We start from the raw sequence: 25,769 nt of genomic DNA, 5'->3' as shown, positions 1-25,769 counted from the left end.
CTTTGTCAATTTGACCACAAAGCTAAAACAGTGACTTAAAGCATTTTTATCTAATCCTCTTTCAACCAGAGATGAAAAATCAGTAGAAGAAGCTGTCGCTGAGCAAGAAAATTCAAATCATCCCTTTCCAGTTCCTTAATTCACATGTTAGGGGACAACCACAGCTGGGAATTTCAATCTCTGGAGCAATTAAAGAAAATTAAATTCAGGGAATAAGGCCTTATGCACTCAAAGCTTCATTAACCCTGTCGCCTTTTAATTAAATATGTGCACATGAAATTTTGGACAGAGAAAGCATTTGCATTACTGACAATGCTCAGTTTTAACAGCAAATCAGTGCTTGCCTTTTTTTTTAAAAAAAAAAAAGAAAAAAGGGATACTGGTGTCGTAAACTCCAGACCTTTCCAGTTCCACAATGGCTTTATTAAATATGTGGTAGGAATTACTGCCCATCATCAGCTTCCACTTAACAGCAATGCCTGCTCTTCCTCAAGCACACTAAACTGTGCTAGCAAAGCTCTGATTTGAGCATATTTCAAGATTACTGGCAGCCCTACCAACACCATGGATAAAATATGAGCCAGGATTTAAAAGCCCTACACTTACCATGATCAGTCAGAGAAATAAGGTTGGCTAGCTACAGCACGATAGATTTTTCAGCCCACGGAAAAGGGATTAGAGTAGCCAGCCTCTCTTTTAAATACTGTTCATCCTTACAAAAAGCTCAGGCGGGCGTCGAAGGCGGTGTGCGACTAGGACAGTTTAAAGGATAATCTTTGAAAGAGGATATTGTCAAGTCTGCCCAGCCTCAATTTCCAGCTCGCTTTGTGTGAGTTACCATCCAACTCGCGAGGAGTCATGCTGCTCATGTGCTGGCCTCCCAGCTTTGTCGGGAATATAAATGAAGCACGTTACTGGTTTATCTGGATGCACGGCTGCCTAGCAGAGACTGAGCACAAATTGCTTTGATGCTTCCCCATATTCATCCAAAAGCAGCATCACCCAACTGATGCACGCACAGGCAGTCACACAGATTGGCACCAGCAATGGAGAGGGGAGAAACAGTCCCTTCCCCTGTCTCCGTAAGACCCAGAAGTCTGCACCTCGGGCCAGTCACCTCACCGAGAGATGTCCTCTTGTCCCCTCATCACCAGCAAGCAAATTTATACGAACCTCCCAGCTCGCAAGTGGGGACACTGTGTAGCAACTCTGGCAGAGATGAGGCTTCAGTTTGGCTTTTTTCTTTTAAAGCATCTTTTACAGACGGACTTCAGTCTTTTGCCAGCACAAACTAATCCATTTTGTATTTATTGCTGACCTATGTATTTCAGCTGTATTTCAAAGAGGACAACAATGGCAGCATGCATTTAAAGAGATTACTTTCTCTCACTGTCACTCACCATAAGAGCCAACACGTTCCCTTTTAACACTTGCCCCTCACTCCAGGAAGAAGCTAAGGCAACAGCAAAACTGTTCATGCAAGGCCTCCAAGGGGAGCCATTCCTAAAGGGCTGCTCTGCCCAATTGAGTGAAGAGGCACAGCTCCATTAGCCAGAAGCAGGATAGACAGGCAATTCCTTCTGCTTACAGCAGCCCAGGATTCACAGGTTAATCGCTACATCCCCAACATAATGTCCTCGTTCTGATTTCATCGCAGCTGTATTCTTTTACGTGGAGCGCAGAGAGCTGTTTGCTGCTATAGGATGCCCTTGGTACGACCAAGGACAACCTGAACGCAGCGAGTGTGACAGGCTTTACACTGAATGCAGAAATAAACGCAGCCACTTGTGCTTCTCCAGCCTTTGACATCAAGAAGGGAAGGGGCTTCGTCCTACAGCACCAGCAATAAAGAGCACATGAATTTTCTGATGCTTGAACCACTACCAGGCAGAACACAACATATCACTCCATCTCTCTGCTCCTGGAAATTAGAGGTCCATTAACCTTTTTGTGTGTGTAAGATGGTCTTCCCACTAGCACGCAGCAAATAATCAAGGAGAGCACAGATGGTGAATGCGCTACTGGGTAAAGGAGGCTGCTTCCAATGCAAATCTGCTTGTACAAAGATTTCTGCTTCCTAGTTCTGACACCATCATTTTATGGCGACATTTCTTGATCTAGTTTCTATTTTGCTTCTTGTTCCTCTGCTACAAGTACTAATTAGTACTGCCAATGTTCTGGCTGGACTGCTACAGTCCCATTAATAACGCAAGAGTAGTAACAGAGCAAGAGCAGGAGGAGAGAGGCTTGAAGGTTAAAAGCAATAAGAAAATGCATTTTGTGGGCACTGAAAGGGGAGAAGGAGGAGAATAGATGCTGGCCTACTGAGATTATAAACCACATACTTCAAAACATATCACTCCTTTCAGGTGGAAGTGGTGGGTGGGTGAGTCAGTCCTGGCTAATTAGAAGATAACATGCAAATACAAATGACACACAGAGGTGATTTTTACTAAATTAGAAGAAAACTTCTGTTTCATCTTCCTCTTCCCCCTCTAAACTTGCTGCCTCACCACTTCACACTCCCATTCCTCCGTTACTCATGTTCCAGAGATCAATGGTGCCCTGGCATCCAACACATGACACACACTGATGTCTCCTCTCTTCAGACAAACTTCTGCAGAGACCAGCCCGTACCTGCCCATCTACAGCCAAGCCTTTAACGTCAGCAATCAAGCTGTTCCTGGTGCACCTTAACCTGAGACTCTACTGAAGCTGTTCATGACACGTACTCCGGACCTAAAATAGTGCTGGAGCTGCATCCTCAACTGTATCACCTGCAAACACTGTTTTTGACTCCCTCTCCTTCTTTTCCTGCTAAGTCCAGCAGAAAAATAGAAGAAAAAAAAAAGGAGCCTATGGGTTTGGTGTTGGTTCCTCAGCTATTCCTGCTGCTGAATGAAAACTTATGTTGACCGTGAGAGCAGTTTCTTGTATGCCAGGAAGGCAGCTTGTTTGGGGCTGACTCTGGTCCAACACCAAAAAGTAGGCAGCTTCTAAAGGGGCTGCAAGTCCCTGGCTTTCTTGAGGATTTGCAAGACACAGGAACTAACTTTTAAAGGCCATTTAGCAGAACCGACCACTCACACTATTTCTTCTCCCCGTGTTTAGAATTTATAGCTTCTTACATGGTGCCAGGCCTCTTGTTAGTGGCAACGTATGAAAAAATAAAGCACGGGCTCTTTCCAGTAGCTGAAATCACATGCGTCTCTCCCCTCTGCAATATGTATTAAAATATCTTAGATTATCAATGTTATTAATTGCAGCCTGGCTCTCACTGAGACAACTATTCCAAAGTCCTCCAGCACGAAGGGCACAGCCGACCACCCAGAAGGGATAAAAAGCCAGCAGGCCCATTGAGTTGAGTTCACGAGAGAGTGGCAAAGGGAAAAAAAGTTGGAAAGATCAGCTTCAGAACTGCATTGCTTTTTCAAGGAGACCTTTCAAGTATCACTTCCTCTGCAGAGAGGAAGTGAGAGGAGCTGGAGGTTCTCCGATACAAACAGCTTCCCCTCCACGACAATGCTATAAAATGATGGGTGTTTTTAAAAAGAAAAAAAAGAAGAAAGGAAAGCAGGCCAGCCCTGAGCACACTGTGACCAAATTAGGAAACAAACTCTACTGACAGCCTCCAAAATGGACATCGTCTGCAGCAGCCTTGTATTAGCTCAGGAAGTCTGATGACTGTGTCATCTGCTGAAATCTGTTTATGTGCAAACAGAAAGGAGAAGCAAAACACCTCGTTGCACTACACAGGCCAGGTTAGGCAGCCTGAGCGCTCTGGCCCTAAGGAGAAGACAATCATCAGCTGCCCTGACACAATACTATTTAAAGCCTCCACTGCTGACTCATGCCCCTGCAAAGATAACTCTGCCCTGGAAGCGCTAAGGTACAGCAAGAAGAGGTGCATGCAGAGACTTGGGGGTTTCCAAGAGCGCTTTTAAGTGGTTAGCTGTGGCAGATGAAGCTGAGGTTAGAGATCAGTGATTACTATGACAGGAATGTGAGGGGGAGGAAAGAGAGAGGGAAGATGTAGCTTCTTGACTAAGGTCAGGACAATGTTTTTCATTTGGCCTGGGAACAGCCCTTTTCCATCCTCTCCAACCTCCATTTCCACTGCAGCAGCAGAACGATAACCCTGCTGTGAAGTTCTGCAAATACAAGTAGCACTGGGTAGAGTTCAGCCTCAAACTCACCCCTGCTGCCATGAAGGGTATCTGTACCGAGCTCCCAGAGCTGCCTGTTGTAAGGACAGATGAGTGATGGAAGCAAAGTAACTTCACTATTTAGAAATCAAACAAATCCAGCAGTCCGAGCACTCTAGTCTGTACAGGGGTTTAGAGTTTCTCCCCAACATTAGGACGATCACGTTACATTAGTTCCTTTCTTGTTCCCTTCATGAAATGGAAAAAAACCACTCCTCCCTCTTTTTTCAAAGGGACCTATGAAGAAAAAGCAAGGCTTATAGCTCGTGTCAGCCTGCAGTGGGTCTCAGCCTCCACTCAACCCCCAGCACAACTACAGCCTTCAGAGTCCTTCCATTCACAGCAGTTTGGCTACAGAACCATCCCAGCAGTTTGCCACACATTCAAGGACTTTGCCACGTTCAACTTGCCTGCAGCCAAGGACTTTAGACACCCCGGCACCACCCAGCCCAGGCTGCTCTCATCCAAGCCCTCTTGGAGTCCACCAGCTTATCTCCAAAGGCATTGTCATCACACCTCTGCACTGGACACCACAGGTTTGCAGGCTGTCTCAGTGGCTCCTTCGCTCAAACAGTGGCCCTGGCAGTGCCCGGGGAGACAAGGTGATATAAGGCTGCTGAGGCTGAAGTTTCCATCTCCATGTGAAGTTGTGTTCAGCTTATTTACTTCTGGACCTTTCCTCGGCAAAGGACAAAGCTACGAAGGGAAGATAGCACTTCTGCCTCTTATGGACCTGACAAAGAGGTATTCAGTGGTCAGTAAACACTGGGAGAATTGCCTTTTCACTGAATGGATATTGCTATATAAGGCAAAAAGTAAGCATACGAGTAAGCTTTGTCGGTTGAAATTGCACTGACTCACAAGGTCAATTTTTAAAGAGGCTTGTTTGAGTTCTTGCTTTTCAGCAGCTTTTTCTTCCCCTCTAAGAGACAGATGCCCCATTTAAGCTGACCTCTTTCCTCAGGTCCATTTCCAGGCTGGGCTTCACCCTCTCCTGATCTGTCAGACTAATTTCACAACTGAAGCTCTTCCACATTCCACTGCATAAACAGACTTGATCTTGTAAAAGCGGCAGCACCTGAGGTCCCACTGATGGAGTCTCTCCAACCCACTACAGCAATGCACCCAGCCCGCTCCCACCCTCTTTTCCAGGTGAGGTATTCTTGGAGCTCCCACAGCCCCTTCCTGCAAAAAGGGGCATTTAGGAGCAAGCGACTGCTGATACTGCTCAATTCTTGTAGCTGCTCCTGGCCCAGGCCAAGCACACACTACAGAGAAGCTATGGGAGTTTCATCAGGGGAACAAATCACTGGCTCTCCTAGTTGCACCCTCTCCGCCAGGGAGCAAGCTGTGAGCATACACCGTCCAGCATCCAGGGAAGCAAGGAGTGCCCCTGGCACGTGGCTTTCCCTTGTTCCCTGTGCAGCCCCCTCACAAAGGTGTTTCGCCCAGCATAAAGCTGGGGAGGAGATCTCCTGACTCTCAGCACTGCCCATGCAACTTTGACTCCACGTGCCTCGATCACACGGACCACGTGGCTTAGCACACGCGTACTTCTCCTACATGAGATTGTACTTTTAAGGCTTTGCTGTACGAGGAGCGCTGTCCTGTTATCTTTCTTCCTTTAGGATCTGGCAATAAAATCTACCGGGGTGTTATCTGTCGCCTACAATCACCTCAACCCCACCTTCGGCCTTGGTCCCTCCCTCCTGCCCATCCCTTTGCGGAGTGATACGGCAATCACCAGCGCTCCTGCTGCACTGCTGCCAGCGCTGCCATCGATAGCATCGCCGCTCGCCCTGCCTGCAGCATGAAACACTGCTGCTGCAGATGAGTTTCAATGTCCTTTTATGGAAGAAAAATGAAAATTGCCTGCCCAGTCACGGAGTGCCTCTGAGCTGACAGACGGAAACTTGCCATTTGTTGTGGTTTTGGCAGTAAGAGAGTGGAGCATGTTCCCATGCGCACCACATTTAAAAAGGGTGCAGCAAAGGCACTGGGCTGGAGGAGAAAGCTGAGGGTTCAGGAGTAGGAGGTTTCAAGGGATGCAGCACTGAGGAGGAAGAGGGCAGAGGCATAAAAAGATGGCTTAGACCATTCTGCCGGCCTAGACATGCCTCTGGACAAAAGTGCATGCAGGCATGAGTGCTCCTTCCCCAGACACCCCAATAAGACAAGAAGCAAGGTACCCCGTAGTGCATTTCCCCTTCTTCCTCATCTCAACAACTTCTGCTAAGCCATGTTCACACAGACATAGGAGGACGGGAATTCAAACCCAGGAGCTGGGCCCTGAGGTCATTGCCATCAAAGAAATTACAGGAGTCAACCACAAGTGAGTGCCACCTTTGGCTCTGCTCTCCACTAAAGCAGCGGGGCTAAGCTCTAAGTAACAATCAAATCCAAATACATACACTCAAGGAAAAGCACACAAAGAACAGCAATAAGAACAGCTGAACAGAGAACAAGACGGGGCCATGGGACCTTCAAACTGTTTGCACTACTGTCAGGAAGCTGAATGAGACAGCAGCCTTCAACAGCTGGGAAAACATGTTGCAAAACAAGGAGAATTAAGTAATTCTCCATATGTACATCCTACTCTGAGGCATTTTGGACAAGCTCAGTTTCTCCAACCAGAACTATTTCTTTTTCCATGTTCAGGCGTGCCCTGCCGGTGACAAATCCTGATACAGTTTAAGCCTAAAACCACAGCCCATGGGGACTCAGCCAGGCAGCTCTGGGCAGCCACGGACCAGCCTCTAGGACAGAAGTAGCGGGCCTTGTGGTATGTGTTGGATGTCTTCCTTGGAAGGCTACAGCATCCCAAACACATCTCCTGCTGCTGCGTACTTGATTACACAAACATTTCCCCTTGCACCCTCTAAAACCCTTGTGACTGGCTCCTAGGTGGCTCGTGCTGCCTCCTCATCTACCTCTGAATCACAAGCTGCTGCGTGCCGCCCCATCACCGCACGAGGTGCGGAGATCCCAGGCACTGCAGTCCACTCCTTAGCTGCTTCTGTGACTTTCTGTCTTGTTGATCATACAATACTTGGTTATTTCAGCAAGGAAGGCCACTCGCATCAAAGTTGCTGCAAACCATACAACGCGACTTAAGCTTATTAACATCGGCTGCGGATGCAGTGTTAGCACCCTGCTAAGAGAAGCCGTGTTCACACACGGCTTGCCAGGCAGAGCTCTGTACAAGATTAAACCTGTCTCACTTCCAACAGAAAATGAAGGTTAAAAGCAGCTGGGTGCATCTATTCCTAGCCAGCACCTTGAAATCAATCCTGAGACATCCTAGCAGCTTAAAAAGAAGTCCGCTAAAATACCACGCCTTAGTCCTGGAAATTAAAAGTGCACATAGGGATTGCTGTGGCTGGAGAGCCGAACCCAGAGACTGAAAGACGGGAGTGAAGATTTTATCCATCTGACAGAGGCTCATCAGTGCTAATCTTTCCAGTGTGACAGTTAAGACGCCCAGCAGGCAAACCCACTCCCCAAGCCCAGCCTCATTAACAGGATGCACTACAGAGCACTGAACAAGAGTGGCAGTCCAAGGGTGATGCAACTTAGCACCATGCAGCCATTTGCCACCACCTTGTTGCATCCAGACAACAACTTGGCACAAAATAACAAAAAATTAAAGCTATGCAAAGGAGTTTTTAAGGAAAATTCTTGGAAATGCTAGTCCCTGCAACGGGGCCTAGCTACAAAATGAGCGTTAAGGGTTTCAAGCTTTCCAGCACTGGAAGGACAGCGCTGCTCTGTGCATGCATTATTTCCATGGCAACGGCAGCTTTCACCTCCTCATCTCTTCGCTGGCTGAAAGCCCTGCAGTGCTTTGTGCCGAGACTGCAAAGAGGGGAGTCATCTCCCCCACCCGCAACACGGCGCCGAGGATAGCAAGCAAGCAGCCCAGGAACAAAAGCCTTGTCTTCACCAGCAATATGGGGTCTTGGGAAGAGGGAGGCAGAGCAGAAAGGATGGACTTCCTTTTCTGGTGGGAAACTACTTCCCCCAGTGTGCAAAATTGCACGCTCACTTTCCAGTGCTGCACAAGCCAACAACTAATATGTGCCTTTCCTAGTTTTACCAGCATTGCCACGTTAGGTTTGCTGTGTCAGAGCACTGGGAGGAGAAACCCGCATCATTAGAGATGAGAAATTCCAGCATCGTTCCCACACAGGGATCCCCGAGCAGAACAAGATGGAGGTTGAGTGAGTGGGGCTGGCAAACCCTCTCGTGGCTGGGAACTCCGGCTCCACGTGCAGTCAGTGACCCGTTACAGAGCAAAGCCTCAAAACTCAAATAGGTCTGAGCGAAAGCTGCCTCCCTCCCAGAACGAGCTCAAACTGCACACAGACACAGAATGCATCCATAAATGTGTTTTCCTTGACTAACTAAGCTTTTTCTCCACCCTGCAGTTCGTGATATTAAGATTCAAGCCCAGGCCACCTAACTAGGAGTCAAACTTCACACCACACAGCTGGAGACACAGCGGCCCTGGCAGATGGTGTACGCTCATCTGCATGCTCTCCATGCACCCGTTCAGTCGCAGAAGGCAACCGGCAGCTTTGCCTGTTGCCGAGGTTACAATTAGTTATGATCTGGTCCCTGCAAGGTGCAAATGACTGGAATTACAGGTGAGATGCACAAGCAGTGACCTGCCTAGAGCTGCTCTTATTATTGAGCTCAACATACGTATAGGCAGCCAAAATGGGGGCTTCCAGCTGGTTCCCATCACTTACTTTACAATACATCCATAGCTGGACCAAAAAGGAATCATCCTCTGCCAGATTTAAAAGAAAGCCTGAGAGTATCAACATGAGCTCTCAAAGAAAGACAAAGGATCCAGGTGATGGAGCACAGATAGACAACAAGGCCACCATCTGGTCCTTCTCTCCCCATCCTTGAGGAGTCTTGAGGTTTCAGGAGAGGCACATTTTGACCTTTCCATTTCCACAGTTCCCCTCATTTTAGGTCCAGCTGTGCAAGTGCAGTCTTTCCACCCAGAGAGAGACCACATCCAGGACCAGTCATCACCCACACCGAGTCTGCCAGAGGCGCTACTAGCAAAGCCAACGCATCCTCTCCAACCTCTGCAGAGTTCCCTAGATTAGCCCTTTCCTCCCTACGGGCAACAGTTTCCTGCAAGCAAGAGCATTATCCAAAATTCTTCATTCTGGAGAGAGAAAAGATAGCAGGAATATGAACTATAGCAGCTGATGCTGTGAGGCAACACCACATCCTGCTATCCAAATTCCTCACCCTCGACTTCAAATCCCAAAGTCGTTCAAGACTTCTAAGAAGAGCACAAAGCTACTCAGCAGATTTTCAGCTAATGAATCAACACAAGCTGTCCAGGAAACCAGAAATCCAGCCCGCTGGAATGCTGCAACCCCAGGGAGGGGGGACAGGCAGTACGCTAGGAAGGAAATGAAACAGCAAACCAGAAGGAAAGGAACATTTCAGCACTGACCCCTTTTACCACAGTTACTGTACCGCATCACATGTTTTAGGGAAAAAAAGCAACAGCAATTTGTTTTGCACTTTGAAGCATTCATGTTCTTCAAGCCTGATTTTTTTTTCTGCGGCGCTGACATATGTACGTTTTGAAAACAATTCTGTTCTTGAGAAAAAGAATGAAAAACTTGATTTAAACGTGAATCAACATTGCCACCTAGTGACCAGCAAACCGCCCTGCTCTCGAGATAGGTGATCCATCACAATGGCATTTCTTTCCCAAATGCTCAAGTGGATGTTAGCAAAACATCTCTGGAGATTAAAGATCTAAAATGGAATTGTGCACCTTTCTTAAGTATCTGTATTTCCTAAGTAGCTTTCTCCTACCGCTAAGTTCAGTTTTCCCTACACAATGCAAAGTTCACTGCTGGCAACTTCAATTTCTCCCAACAACAGAATTTGACTTCCTATTACTTTCTCAATACAGGGAAATAGTGGCATCCCATCAACAGGAGAACCCAAAGCTCTGGCGGCTACAAGTGCAAGGTTAATGCCCTCACGAGGAACCTCAGCGATAGCAGAAATCTCTGCTGGGCAACAGGCAGTTCCCTGAATACTGCAAGAGAATTCACTGTTGTGGTTAAAAGTTACACAAGACGCCTTGCAGCTTCAGCACTCAAGACTGACACTGCCGGGCTCAGCCCACTGGCACTAGATGTAAGTAGAGCTCTGCATGCATTCAGGAGACTGGGAAACATTTCTGTGCTGCTATTGTTCCCCAGAACAGATGGTGCAGAAGCAGCAGCAGCAAGTTTTCCCTACTCCATTCCCCCACTGGGCCTGACGATTCTCCTGTTATGGCTATCAGCAAACTTTGAGAGAAGAACAAAGATGTCCTGCCCTTTGAACGGACACTTAAACGAGCTCTTCAAACGATTTTTTTGTCACTTCAAACTGAATCTGTATTCAGGCAACAGCACAGAAGAATGCAGATGCTAATTCTCCTTAGGACAGCAGGTATGGTTGTTCCAGCTCATTCTCCACAAGTTTCATTAGATAAAGGATTACATTTTGGTTTGACGCCTTTTAAACACACAGCTCACAGCTCACTTCAAACATTTCTCTATGTGCAAGGCAGCAACCTAAGAAGCTTCTCTTAGCCAACATATTCCAAGGAAAGAAAGGAATACTGTTGTCTTTATCAATAGCGCTCTGAAATTCATCTGTTCGGCCACACAGTTTTATAGAACATCAGCAGGATCCAGCAAATACTTTGACTGCTGCCCCATGCAGCCACATTAGATATTCACCTGCAACTAGGAAGCATGAGTTGCCTTCCTAGCTCTCCTGCCCAACATGCCAGAAGAGAGCAAATGGCAAGTATCCCCTAATTACCTTTCTGCAGCGGGGATTAGGGCAGCTGAACCGCTTCACATCGCTGTCCAGTAGAGCTGGGAAGTTACAGAATGGACACCTGCAGCCCAAAATAAGATGCCATTACTGCAGTGCCAAACATATCTTTGCTGAAAGCGGATTTAGTCAAGCAGCTCTGTGGTAGTTAATAAGGCTGCCAACCAAATGCCTGCCGCCAGGATGTGCTGACTACTGCCTTTTTGCTCATATTTCTTCGATCACTTCCCCGTTTGCAATCAAAATATTATATGCTCAGCACTACTTTTGACCATATAATTTAGAGGATCAGCACAGAGCTGGCAAGCAAGTCTTGGGGGAGACAAGTCTATTGAATTTTAATCTGCTCCTAGTCAAAGGCAGACCAACCTGAATAAAAACAGACTCGGGAAGGCAGAAGCCTGAATTTATAATACAGCTCTTTGAAAGCGACCTACCTCATAGTCAGCACACATTTAGGGTTCCAGGGAACAATTTTATACACAGTAAAAGTGCAGTCTGCATCCTCTGCTGAACACTTACCTGACAAGCTCATCTGCGCAGGCAGCAGCCACCTCCTCCTCAGCCTTCCTCTCATAGTATTTACAGAGGATGTTCTCTGGAAGCACTTTCTCCAGCTCGCTGGTGGGGAATGAACATGTGCAACTGCCTTCCATGCAGCTGAGCTCTGACTAGAGTTGGAAGGAGAGAGCTCAGGTTCAGTACTATACTAGCAAAAAGCAAGACTTAGCACCCAGAACATTTCCAAATAACCAGTGCAGAGCTTTGCTCTGAGAGACCAGAGCTTAACCAGCAGATGACCTCCAGAGAACGGGTTTGCTATGGAAGGAAAAATAGTTAATCAAACAGATCAGGCCTCAAACAAACACTGGGCATGAAGATGCTGTCGATAGCTGGGATCACAATTCCCTCACTCCAAGTCCACTGGAGTGGCCCCTTATTACAGTATGGTCTCTGCTCACAGACAGCCATTGCATTCTTGTCAATATGGTCACATAAAATACAGCTGCCAGCTTATACATTTACATGAAATATAGATCCCAGAGTACAAAAGCATTCCCACAGTTTGATCACCATATCCCAAGGCAGAGGAATATGCACATCTCCAAGCAAGTTAATGACTTGTTTGTAGCTCAGCTAAGAGCCAAGATAATTGCCAGCTAAACTGGAGACTGAGGTCAGTATTATCATAGAGGAACCAACCCCCAAATTAAGTTGGGATCCCAGTAAAACTGTGAAGGACAAAGACTCTCAGCTAGGAGGAGGCTGGCCAAGTCGGAGAAGTGTGCGTCCTCTGTGCAGATACTATCGTTGTATTAAGTAGAAAACAAAACCAGACAAGCACAAGTTATCAGTTACTAGGAATGCTATAGAAAGTTTTCCTAATTATCCAAGTTGCCAAGCATAAAGCACAAAAGATGGAGGTTAGCAAAACTGAAATCCTGTTCAGCAAAGATCCCCTTGTGAAGCTGTTGGCTTCACTTGATGGTGAGACTGACTTGTTGGATTTGTACTTCAGGACACAAATCCGTTCAGAGTTTCCTGGGAAATGGAGTTACATCTGATTTAAGCAACGACACAGCAAACAGCCATACGATCTCCCAATAGCAGTTAATCTATTTCCCCCTTGGGAAATTCCCCAGTCAGGCAAATTTCCTAGTTGGGAAATTCTTACCTTCCCAGAGCCAAAGACAGCCTCCTGAGCGTATTTAATTAGGCACTCCTTGCAGAACAAGTGACCATCTGCACATTGAGTTAGCTCTTCAAACGCAAACTCCCCATAACAACAGCGGCACTCTATCATCTGACCATCCTGCAGCCACGAACAGAGGTATTAGCATTATCATCAAAACATCAATGGTTATAGCAACAGGCAGACATACAACTGCAAGCCATAAACAATGCCAGTATTAACTTGAAAAAACAAGGCAATAGAGACACACTGTTCCCTTAGATATCGTCTTTGGTGGTCAAAACTCACTAAGCACAACCAGAAAATCAGTTTTAAGTTACTTAATATCTGCATGTCCTGCTTGGCACATTCCAGAAAGCTACAGAACACGTGGTGTTTAGTAATTCTTAGCTCTTTGGCAGAAAAGCATCTCGGGTTCAGGAGGCTGCAACTGCAGGGAAGCAGCAGAGAGTGCCCACCATTCATATGGGGAAACCCAAGTTCCAGATCTGCTGGGCTCTAAAGGGACATTTACCGATTTGCTTGCAGAGCCCTTGCCTTGGCCTCTTCACCGCAGGGGTGGAGACGCTTGTCACTTAAGACTAATTATGTCTACTTCTCCAGAAGTCCAACACCTTCTCCAAGGTTTGAAGAGAAATGAGCACAGAGAATGAATGTAATCCACAGCTGCTGAACTGATCTTTAGCTTTTCTCTCATTGTTTAAAAAGAGAGACACAATTTTCACAGTTTTAGAGTCCTGCATTTGGGGAAGGCCTTTCCACTGGCAGAGCTTCAAGAGCAGCAAATCTGTTTTAAACAGCCATAATGGTGATAGCAAGAGCAAACCTGTTACTATACTACTGCAATGTTTGTTCTGGCCAACAGAGAAACAAGCAGCAGCTGACTGAATTACTACAGATCATTACACACATCAATACTGTCTTGCTGGACTCAGCTCGTCTGCCTTTTCGAAGAGCCAGTCTACACACACTATACAGGTTTTGCCAGCTCAGCAAAAGCAGAACAGTGCAAATGCAGCTTCACAAAAGCTCCATTCTGGAAGTCAAAGAGAGTCTGTGAAATAGTAAGTGCAAAACAGCGTTTATGCATAAGCTGAACTCAGAGCGCATTATAGGTACCAACCTTCTGATACTGCTCCTCATTCATCTGCAGAGCAAGGAGGAAGTCTGCATGCTGTAAGAGAGACATGTGAATCTGTATTTACAGAATAGATAAAGCAATTTTCCAGCCGCTACGTTCTTTTCCATTAACTCAGGAATTACAAGCCACCATAAAATGCTCACTGTCTGCTTACAACATCACTCAGCCCATCCTTCCAATCCATTAGGCTATTTACGATTCAGCTAAAACAGATGGGAGAAGCAAAGGCAGCAAGAACAAAGACTCAAATTCTGTATTATGGAGAGCTGCTGGTTCAGGTTTCCATGGGCAGAGATGATCTCACCCAATGTGCGCCTCCAAAGAAAGCCCCAAGGAACATTAGCTTTGTGTTTAGAAGAAGACACTATCCATCTGCCTAAGAGACAAGTATCTTTACAAAGCTACTTTAGAAAGGACTGTAGGTGCAGAACTGTGAATTCAGTCTTTCCTAAGACTACGAGCGGAAAACAACACGCCAGCGGGTGTTGCAGTGTTCTGCTTCAAAACACATGGTCCTCAGCATGGGACAAGATGTTCTGGAGACACAGGACTGCCAGCTTGCGGAAGGCAGAGTGACTGGACAGACTGCCTTGGGCCTGGTCTTTACTCACCAACAACACTGAGCTGCAATTATAAGCCCTAAGGCAGCAGAGAAGTCTGCTAATAATTAAAGGAAAAAATTAATTAGTAGAGCTTTTATTGTTTTGTAGCAAAATAGGTTCTGAACAGTATTTGCAAAAGAAGTAGCTATATATTTCAGGAGATATGGAACTCTGTGCTTGGCTTTTTTTTCCTTCAAAAATGAGTTACTTGGGGAAAATCATACATGTTATCAGGTAGGAAAGGGGCAAAGGTAGTCATTTATTCAATATTTTGTTCAGTGTTTGAATTTCTCCTGGAGGAAGATTCCCATGTTTAGGGCTAAGACCTCGAGAGCAGCTGAAATGGTTTGCACCACAGGATTAAAGCAGCTCCTACCACTCACCTCTGCCATCTCTTTAACTTTCTGCTCATAGAATTCCTGCTCTAGTAGCACCGTTGGGAGCAGAGAGCGCTTGTCATAGGACCTCCAGTGCCGTCTCTTGTTCTCCAGGAAGAACATGCGCCTCTCAATTTTCACATCCCCTAAAGCAGGGTTAAAGGTGAAATGAAACAGGATGGAGCAGCCAGAATAAAGCTTCAATCTTTCCTCCTTCACACACCACCAGCTGCAGAACTTCGGCATCTCAAACAGCACTGTACCAAGCAGAGGTACTAATGAAGAATATCTCCAAAACAGACACAGCTGCTTTGGGACCACATCTCTTTTCAAGAAGAGTATTTTCTGCTGCAAGCCAGTTCTGCTTACAGGAACCGTGCAGAGAGCACAAAACATACAGCTTGGTATTTACCTTGCTCAAATTTGAAGTCTATATATGAATACTGATTCATTTCTTTCCTCCTCTTTCGTTTCCCACTGGTTTCGTGAGACAGCTCCTGCCATTTTTTGATAGCATCTGAAAATGCCTAGAAAACAACGTACAGACTTAAATCCTGTCTGTTGCCTGGAATTAAACAGAAGCGCATACTTCAAAATGAAGCACAGTGCAAACATGGGCGTAAGACCAATTCAAAACCAGAAAGCCTGACATCTCATACAGAGACAAGTCTACCTCTTTACTTTTCTCACCTAATTTCCTTACGTACTCATAAAGCAACTGTTTCATAAAAACAAAATAGTTGAATGATACTTCACAACACCTCAGCTATTAATTCTGATGCAGCTGGGGGCCACTATGATGCAACAGAGCTTGTTTGGCTTTTTTTATTCCTGGGTTTGGGTTTTCATTTTTAAAAATATGAAGCTCAAACACAGCAACTGAAGAGACAAAAGTTTTTGTTTCAGTTAAGTCCTGGAAGAGTAGAGAAAGAAGCTCAAGCAAGAGGAGCGTATCAGAGGAATAGATTCAAGTCAAAAGCTGGAAGCCACGCTTACATTCAGGTTTGTTGATATTTAAATGTCTTTGCAGCTCCATTACAGTGAATCTCTCTTACAAGGAATATAGGGTTCATTCCATAAGTCATAATAAGACTGAACAGGACAGTGAGACTTGGGCTTCTTTTCAATTACATGCAGACAGTTAACTAATGGCAGCAGTTAAATGTTTTAAGATTTACGTAAGTGTCTAGGCTTTATTGGCAATTACACTGCACTTCAGCAGCGATGTACAGGAACACTTCTCAGTTTAACGCATTGCCTACCATCAGCCAGCTAGTGTTTCCCCAGTTCTTCAATTAGAGAAAAGTAAAAACTTCCTGCAGCATTCTATCTGGCCAATAAATTTTGCAAGTCTCTACTACATGGATTAATATTTCTTAAAAGGAAAGGAAGATTATTAAAAAACCCATAACCGCACACTAGTAGATGGTACAATAAGCTAAAAGAGATCGCACTGCTCTCCATAGATATGGGAGGAAAGAAAACAGACTTGAACTGGAGAACCTTTCGTGTGATTGCATAGTGTCCCTTGAGTTCATGTAGTGCCCACTTAATGTCTTGGCTGCTCAGCATTTTGAAGTCTGCCATCAGGAGGTCAGCCGCCTGAATAAAGCACCGCTGGTCAAGTGGGGCGAGTTTGGAGAAGTCAAAGTAGTCCACTTTAGGCACCTAAGGAGAAAACGCAAGAGATGTAAAAATGTTGCTACAAACACACACAAGAACACCCCAAACTCTTTCAGTGATCAGGACCTTCTGCAAGACCACACAAAATTCGGGATACACAGCAACCAGTTCTGAGTACGTATCTAACCCTCAGCTTAGAGCGCAGCATGGGTGCGAAGCCTACTGGTGTGCGCTTTGTGGGCAGCCTGCCCCGAGCCACACCGTGCTGCAGTTCTGTGCCCGGCAGGACCCACATCACGCAGCTTAACACCGCTTTGGGCAGCGCACAAGGCAGCAAGGACAGGATACATTTAGGTCACTATAAATGGTGAAAAACTATATTGACTGGAGGCTGAGAGACGATTCTGAGAGAAGAAAGAGGTATTTGACATTTCTTTCTCTCAGGCCACACACAGCTACTTCAGCATACTCCAAGCGACTCAGGGAATTTTTTGTCAAATGGAATTGAAAGAAAGTCAAGAAGCTTTAGAGAGCTTTGCCGTCAGAAAGTTGAAGAAAGGCAAAGCGTAAAGGCCACATAAGAGAGACCTGAGGGCCAAGTCTACTTCATGTGACAGAAATTTTTATTTCAGTTTTTAAAATGAACACTTCACATGAGGTGGCTGACAGGGTCTTACTGAAAGCAAGGGCAGAGGGTCTTGCTGAAAGCAAGAAAGCAGACACGGTGCAGCTACACAACAGCAAAATCAGAAAGTATTAAAGACATCTTGCAAGCAATTAACTACTGCTATTTAACAGCATCTAGCCAGAGGCCTTCTGTGAATACATGGTGTAACCAGGCATCTGACAAGTACACACTAATAGAACCAGACATCCCAAGATCTGCTCGGGTAGAACAGAGTGGATGGCAGGCACGCTGTAGATGAGGATAGTCTCACTTGCCTTTGTCTCATCTTGGCTGGCAAGCAGGCTACTGCTGGGGTTTAAAACCACTCTGCCTTCCTTCTTTGGGTAATCTGGATTTTCCAGAAGAAAGTTACAAAGTCTGAAAAGATAAATACAGTTACTTCAGGGTCTGGGAGCTCAGGTTCACCCCTCGCTTGTCCAGTTTTTAGCATCTATTACTATGAAGCTGGGCAAGCAAGTCACAGCCTGCCCCGTAACAACCAAGGGAGATCCTAGACCAGAGCAAACTGCAAGCACATGACTGACAATTAAGTAAAGAATGATTGTCTATAGACTGCAGAAAGAAAAGCAAACAGATTTGTCTTTCAACAATTACAATTACACAAGAGAAGCTTGTATGGGAGAGGTACTAACCAACCAACGCCTCTCCATGCCTGACTTGAACTATCAGACTCACTTCTCCACTCACATGGGTAAATCCTTGGAAAGCAGTACCTTCTTTGAGCACACAGTTCAAATCCCACGTGACTAAGAGTCAAGGTGTACTAAGTTTCTGCTGCTCTTGAATTAACATCATGAAGAGCATACAAGAAAAAACAGTCACAGCATTAGCAGATTAATCGAACCCTTGCTGCCATCCACTGCGGTGAACACAAATGCATCCACAGAAAAAGCATATGAACCTCTACAAAACCCATGAAAGGTTGCTGTCTTCCCTGACAGAAGAACACGGACTCAAATTTGAAGTAAAGCCTCCAGTCTCTACCTGCTTTCACTTTAGAGCAGAGACAGAAACAAGTTTAAACAGTTTACATACAATATGTACTCTGAACACAAGCTTCATTGTAATAAAGCTCGAAATCACACCAGTATTGTCCAACACCCACTAGAAACTGGTCTAGCAAGATCAGAGTTTAGAAAAGAGCTGCTAAAAACTGCTGAAAACATTGCATGCTAGCTTCTAAATGCAGCACGTCTGAGGTTCTATCAGAATCAATCATAACCTTTTCAGCTAAAGTCAGTTTAACCAAGTATCTGGCTCAGAAAGACTCTAGCAAAGAGTTTCAGAATATGCCATTGCTGGAGATCCACAAACACTTCAGAAGCCCTTTTGAAAGGGAAGCTTGCTGTAGGCTGTCTGAATGAGACTTTCTCAGCTCACTCTGAACCATCACTAACCAGCTGTGCTAGCTGGGTCAAGTAACACAAGCTGTTCCCCAGGTTCCTCAGCTGTAGAATAATATCCTTCTGAAAGGAGCTAGGACAAGCAATTACCATTTGTAAAACTTTTTGAATGAGAAGGTGCTAGGTTGCAGCAAAGACATAATTGCAGCTAATTTACATTCCTGATGTCAGAAATCACTCCTTAATTAAGAAATCTGAACTGGCTTGAAGCATTAACCCACTATCAAGGCATGATTACTTTAGCCCTGCTTTCACATTCAAAGCAGAGGCATTTCTTTTTGTTTAATCAGGTATTGACATATTGAGCCAGAAGCTTTTGACTGAGCGTGAATGCTTCTGCACACAAAAGCTGAATAGATGATATCCTGCTAAGACGAGCTCCCACATCTTATCTTTCACATCGGTTGAAAGTTTTAAGGCCATCATTTTGGAAAACAACAAAATATCTCAGCACTGAGCATTTAATAGCTTCCAACTCCCTCCCCCTTATCCCTCCTGTAGAAGATAACTGTTTTAATCCAACAAAACAGAAACTTCAAGGAGCTCAAATCACTGCAGCTCAAACGCAAGGGCTTCAGCTGGGGCGCAGTCAGAATACATTTGAACTATTCTGCATGTTGCCACTTCAATGCTGAGGATTTTCAGCGATGTTAACCTTCAGTGTCTGACAATTAGTTAAGTGGGTCCCAGCACGCAACACATGCATACTTGCTGCACTGTTCATTAATATCTGCACCACAGGACACAGAGCCAGTTAAAAGCCTCATCCTTGCCCAAACCCAGCCATCCTTATTTATTATATTTCAAGCCTGATTCAGCTTGACGTACCATGGAGATCAAAGAGACCCTGCCAGCGAGGCTGACCAGTGCTTTGACCCATTTGTTCTCGTACAAAAGATGCAGTGACAACTCAAAAGATAGTTTGGTTAAAGGAATAAAAATATGGAGGAGAAATCTTTATCATCCAGTAAGTGGGTAACGCACCGCTGAGCAGACACTGTAGATGGCCTACAGGGAAGCCTGTAAGCACCTTTTCATCTCACTGGGTTTGTGGCACACAATAGGAGAGAAGAGATTTCGGGAGCAAAAAGGGAAGGAACACATTAAGACTGATAGAAGCCGATACTGGGATTTAATTCTATCAGGCTTCGCTAAATCCCTGCAGGACACAATAACGAGTTTTTTCACACAATCTGTGAAAGGGTCCTGCAGCCAGATGCCTCACTTTGACAGCCCGATTGCCCCGAGGAATGGTGCTATCGGCCTTCTACATCCCAATGCAACCATCCACACTGAAGTGCACCAAGTACACATGCAGGCACCTGAAAGCTTCTCTGGCACTGACCATGCCACTGCTGGATGGAAAGCACTTCCAAAAGACAAGTTACAGTCTGATGGATTTCTAACCAAGAAGTTCTACTTTGGAGACACGACTTTGGAACACAGGCAGAGGCAGGAGACTAGGAAATCTATGCCAAACAGAGGGGATCATCCTTAGCTACTTGCCAGTTAACTTACTCATAGTATGTTTATACTTAACTTACAATAACTAATGCTAAGCTTCAAGCACTTCAACACTGCCTAATTAGTGCTTCAGTTAACTGGAAAGGGCATGCGATGCATGCAAGAGAGCAAGTACTCTGGCAACCAGCATCTATTGTTCATTCTTGTATAACATAATAACTAGTTTCAACATGTCTGAGATAGCAGTGACAGCTGCAGGGAGAGAAGAGATAGGGGCCACCCAGCATCAGGCACAACTCAAAGTGATTTCCTTCAAACCACTCTCCCTTCCGTGTTTTCTGGTGCCAACACCCACAGCCCTTCACTCTTCAGCTGTGCTTAACTCAGAAGGGCAGGGAGATGATGCAACTTACTGATAAGGTTAATCACTTTTTTTAAGCTTTTGATTCTAATGTTACTCCCAGAGATACTGAGCATGATGAACATCAAAGTGTTTTTGAGCTGCTAACACAATCAGAAAAGCAACAGTCCTCACACTGATACTCCACTCCTTTTATTTTCCTTCTTGCCCCACATTTCTGCTCAGTTTGAGAAAAATCAGTCCCTCAACAGATATGTAGGATCAATCCTACCAGCCCTTAAAAGTGGTTGCTCTATTCTATTTGCAAAAAGTGACGCGGGAGAACTCAAACAGTACCACTATTTCTTTACATAAAGAGGATAAAAGCCAACATCATGACACTAAATAAGGGAGTCCAAAACACTGTCAGCTTTACCTGGAAAAAGCCAAAAGCCAGTGAAATGAAGAGGTAGGAAACTATCTTCTCTAGCTCAAAACTCACCAATCCGCCTTTGTACTATGTTTTACAGAAGTCATCTTAACACCTTAATCCTCCACTCACTCTTTTTAAGAACCGTAGTAATAGTTAAGAGGAAATTATAGGAAAGATCTTTAAATAAGAAAATGATCTTACAAGCAGAGAAGCTAGAGCACAACGTCAGAATTGGAGAGAATTTAAGAAAAGCTCTGCTGGGAGGAAAAAAAAGCCTTTCTGCTCTTTGGCACTGTTGCACAGTGCTGACTCCCAGCCTGAATATGCTCTAGAACAGCATCATTAGCAGGTGGGGAAACGGAAACATGACTGCAGCCAGACTGCTGTCTGACACACCCTGGCTCTTGGCTCTATACTTACACATTTAAGTCATTGCAGTTCTTGATGCTGATTAGGTCTTCGATATATTCCTTCTTCACATCTGGGAATCTTGCTTCCTACAGCAGGAAAAGCTAAGGGTTATGTAGGTATTAGAGGAGTTGTGTAGCACAACCTAGCAACAGCACCAAAGACAGAGATTTATAAGTAATTATCTAGCACGATCCTGAGAGAAGGGCCAACATGGACTTTCAGAGACCATTTATAGCCATTCAGCCCAGATACTGCAAGCTGCTGGCTTTCCTTCCACAGGATGATTGCTAACAGCTCTTTCTCACAAGAGGAATATGGGTAGTGACGTGAATGGCCAAAACCAGCTGGGCTAATGAGCGATTCGGCTGGATGGAAAGAGGAGAGGTATGTAGTTATGATCTATAACACAAGAAAAACTAATATTTACCTTCAGATGGAAGATTAAGGAGTTCGAGGCTGCATGCTGAAATACAGCATTCCAAAGCAAAAGGAAAAAACCCAACAATACGCATACCCACCCAAAGCACCCAGACAGACCAGCAACGAGACTGGAACAGACAACAAGGCTTTACTGGCGTTTCTGCAAAAGCTCTCCCAGCATTAGCAACGTAACAAAGAGCACTCTTGGTTGCTCTCTCACGTTGGGTTTCTGCACAGGCACTGCAAGCGATTGCACCATGATATTTTGCTTTGCAAGACTGAACGGGTCAGGGTTGTCAAACAACCCTTACAATGCCAGGGGATCTACCTGCCCATCTCGAAGCAAGTCACTGATCAAAAAGTCTTACTCAAAGAGACACATTTCGTTGGACTGCTACTTTATTTCGCTTAATCACAGTTTTCCCAAATGGAATCGGATATGGGATGCAGAGGGAAGACTAGAAGAGGACAGGGGTGGTGGTGGAAGACACAGATGCAGTTGAATACGCTGATTTGCAGAAAGGTATTACATAAGGCATTAAGAGAGACCCTCCCTCGCCAGCAATCAAGGGGAGGAGCATGCACTGGAGGAGAAAACATGAGATATGTGAAGCATCACCATGTTTGCTTTGTTTTTAAATATACACCATGTTGCCCAAGCTGCTGAATGTACCAAAGGTTAAGGAGCACCCTTCTTGGTGGTTCAGTTCTTGTAGCTAGTGCCCCTCATGCTAAGCTTCACACACAGAGTCAGCGAGAAGCACGTGGAGTTAACATACAGGAGTCTTCATGCTGCTTATCCAGTAATCCCTCAGTGCTACTGCTTGGAAATCCTCACTGCAAAAGCAACCATTACTTCAGACAACTCTGGTGGCCTTAACACGGCTATGGACAACTAACTTTTGGAGAGCCAGCTGAAAGCAGCCATGGCTCTCAGCCATGTGTCTCTAAGCCTTCTCTACTCCACTCTCTATCCCTTTGCCAGTGTTTAGTGTCTCAGTTTTGCTCACTTAGCTCTGTATCTATGCTTAAACTGGCTCTACAGACTTGGGTTAGGAATCAGACAGACAAAATTAAACTAGCAGAACTGGGCAGTAGCCTTTGAGGGAACAGACCCATGCTACCTCACCTCACTGTGCCCTTGAGCCCCTGCAACCAGTTCTGTTAAATCTCTCCGGCCAAAAGCCCACCTCAAAGTAAACAGTGCCCTCAAGATTCCCATCCTCTCACCAATTCTGCCACAGTGCTGGGGGTAGTCTTTCAAATCCAGGTTCACCCAGATAGTCCAGTATACTCCTCACCTGGTGCAGAGCTGAGCCTCAGCCAAAACAAAGAGGAATTGCAGCAGAAGTCAACAGGGTTGTGCTTTGAGCATGTGAAACACTACATACCTTGAAAAACCTGTCTGGAAATAACATGCACACTGAAGGCAAACAAGCCCTGGGAATACTTACTGTCTCTCTGATGAGCAGTGCAGTGAGGTTTTGCTCCTGCCCAGCAGCACCCTGTTCTGGCGCATTACCAGAGCCAAGTTCGTGACAGCCCTGTGTGGGGAACGCTGGACCTGGCTGTTCATTGTCTATTGCTGCCTGCTGACCTGTTTCTTCTGGTGGATGCGCTGGCTGGGGTGAAGCGGGACCTGGAATCCCATCCTGCTGTGGTTCAGGTCGGGGGAAGGCTGGCCCAGGAGCCTCCTCTCCATATGACCTCAGAGATCCTGTGTCTGCTTCAGGCTGCCCTTGCTGAGGAGCACAACCACTTAATAGAGCATGTGGCTCGCCTTCCAGGGGCTGGAAGTATGGGTGATCCAGCTGGCTCTTCTGATGGATCTCCTGGCCTGTGGTAGCTACAGTAGCTGCTCCTCTGAGGTTTTCCTCTGGCTCCGAGTCCTCTCTTTGCCATCCCTCAACTTTCACCTTTTCTTCTTGTTGCGGTGGAAGGTCTGCATTCTCCAGACTAATGATTTCTCTGTCAATGACAGGCTGTGGACTAGTCGTTGCTGCTGGAAGCAAACTTGGGCCAGGCTCCTGCTTACTTGTAAGTTCAGACCTGAGGCTATCAAGCTCAGATGGTCCAGGCTGCTGCAAGGCAAAGTTCATATTCTCATTGCTGCTCGGTCCAGCACTGCCCTTCCCCATGTGAACATGCTGGTCTCCCTGGCACAGAAGAGCTGACTTCTCATCTTGTAGATATATGCTCCCCATGGGCTCGACAGCACTTTTAGATCCTCCTTCTGCCACATCGTTTGCACTCTGCCATTGAGCAGCAGGTCTGATGACAATGGGACGCACAAGCTGCTGATGCTTTGGGGTCTAAAAGGAGGACAGACAAGAGTAAGTAGGAGTTCTCATCTGCACATCAGAATCCTTGCTCCAGATGATCTTTTACACCTAATCAAATCTCCAATGCAAAACACACTAAAACTCTGTTTAGCAAGATGCTTAATAAGGCATAAAACTTCAACCCACATCTCCTTGTTTCACTGAACTTCATCCTCAGTCTGTCCCCAGGTGCTAAAAGAACATTTGGCAGAACCCACTTCCTTCCCAGCAAAACAGGCTGGGAAGGAGGAACTAACTGATGGCACATTTGCATTCTCACCCATTTATTTAAACAGGCAGGAACCAAAGCTCAAAACATTAATCTCCAGCCTTGTTCTTGCCTCTGGCAGAAAGACTGCTGGATGCCAACACAGACTGAATATTCTCTGCTACTCTTTCCAACTAAGAAACAGAAAAGTCAGCTTCACAGTCACATTCTCAATGCCTGTTAATTTAACATAAAAGTGGAATATATTCTTAATACAGCTTAGACAGGAGATTAGACACTTAAAATAATCAGAGTAAGCTAAAGCCCCTGGCCTCCTCTGGGTGACTGCCTGTGCCAGTGGAAAGATATTTACCAGGTGGGCTGGCTTTGTAAAACTGCGAAAATGGAAGTGCTTGCAGCAGCCCAACAAGAACCCAAATAGCACAGAGGTACAGAAAGTGTACAAGGTCAAACAAGGCATGTTTTGAAAATATGAAGTTCTAAGGAACTTCAAGTCCTCGCACAAAGCACTCTGCCTTTCTGGATTTACATAAATAACTTTAAGAAAACTACAGCCTTAAGTAGAACTTTCAATACAATGTAGTTTAACAGTCTAGTGCTCCTATCCTGTGCCTAAAATACGATTAAACACTTACAGCCAGCAAAATGCCATCATTTCAATGTTCATTTCAGACATCCTAAGTAAATTATTGTAACTGGGCAGGACTCTCAAAAGGAACAGCGGATACTTGCACAAGACTGGCTATAGAGGCCATGAATGCAGCAGGACAAGTACAAGAATGAAAAATCACCTCTGCCAAGATGATTATGTCATCATCGTCTTCCTCAGGCTGCTGCTCTGCCGGTGTTTCCAGCAACAATGGTAACTCTTCATCTGAGGAATCTGATATGGTGATAAGCTTTTCGTCCCTGCGGTTTATCCGGTCTGTAGTAAAGTAAGTAAAGTTAGCTATTTGCTACAGGGGAGTAACTGAAATTTACAAGGCATGAGCACCAAAACATCTGAAAAAAGCAATCTTCACATTTGCATTGCAGCAACAGGGAAGAAGTGCTCAAAGGTCGCTCATTCCTCTACAGGTTACTGTTAGAGCCACTCCTGTCTCACTCACCCTCCAAAGTGAAGCAGCTGCAGGAACCACAGCTCAAGAGACCACAACGGCACATGTGTGACAGTCACTGACACTTTTGCAGGGATTCTTCTACTCCAAACCTCAGCACGAGTCAAGCTGCTGCAAAAACTACTCGGAGCAAGCCACGTACAGAGTACTTCCTAATTCTTGCAGAAGTCCTAAACTTTCAGTACCTCAGAGATGATACATGTTCTTTGATTAACGTGCAGTGCATTATAGAGGAGAGATAAGGTTCCCTGTGCAATTCAGCCTCTTCTGAAAGACTGAGACTCAGCAGGAGTAGCTTGTGTAAGACTGAGATGGGGCCCTGGTTGTGGGTGCAAAAGATATCCTGCTATTAGATGGCAACCTCGTCCTTTAAGGCTTCTGAAGAGTGGAATAAGAGGTACTACTGAACACAGCAGCTGGAATGT

The 25,769-nt window shown here is 45.5% G+C and overlaps 1 protein-coding gene across 2 annotated transcripts in view; it reads right to left on the bottom strand.

Annotated features, from left to right (window-relative positions):
• RNF216 (ring finger protein 216) overlaps positions 1 to 25,769 on the bottom strand; it is a 79,926-nt gene that overhangs the window by 38,717 nt on the left and 15,440 nt on the right. For both annotated transcript variants that reach the window (XM_054080608.1, XM_054080607.1), the window contains exons 3-13: positions 25,018 to 25,151; positions 23,131 to 23,988; positions 21,266 to 21,342; positions 17,460 to 17,562; positions 16,398 to 16,562; positions 15,307 to 15,421; positions 14,901 to 15,040; positions 13,898 to 13,948; positions 12,757 to 12,894; positions 11,604 to 11,752; positions 11,067 to 11,145 (exon numbers count right to left, since the gene is read on the bottom strand). In XM_054080608.1, coding sequence (XP_053936583.1) covers positions 11,067 to 11,145; positions 11,604 to 11,752; positions 12,757 to 12,894; positions 13,898 to 13,948; positions 14,901 to 15,040; positions 15,307 to 15,421; positions 16,398 to 16,562; positions 17,460 to 17,562; positions 21,266 to 21,342; positions 23,131 to 23,988; positions 25,018 to 25,151 — 2,009 coding nt within the window. The remainder of the gene's footprint in view (positions 1 to 11,066; positions 11,146 to 11,603; positions 11,753 to 12,756; positions 12,895 to 13,897; positions 13,949 to 14,900; positions 15,041 to 15,306; positions 15,422 to 16,397; positions 16,563 to 17,459; positions 17,563 to 21,265; positions 21,343 to 23,130; positions 23,989 to 25,017; positions 25,152 to 25,769) is intronic.

Source organism: Cuculus canorus, chromosome 15, assembly GCF_017976375.1.
Source record: "Cuculus canorus isolate bCucCan1 chromosome 15, bCucCan1.pri, whole genome shotgun sequence".
In the NCBI taxonomy this organism is placed as follows: Eukaryota; Metazoa; Chordata; class Aves; order Cuculiformes; family Cuculidae; genus Cuculus; species Cuculus canorus.
This window is presented reverse-complemented; position numbering and strand designations above follow the sequence as displayed.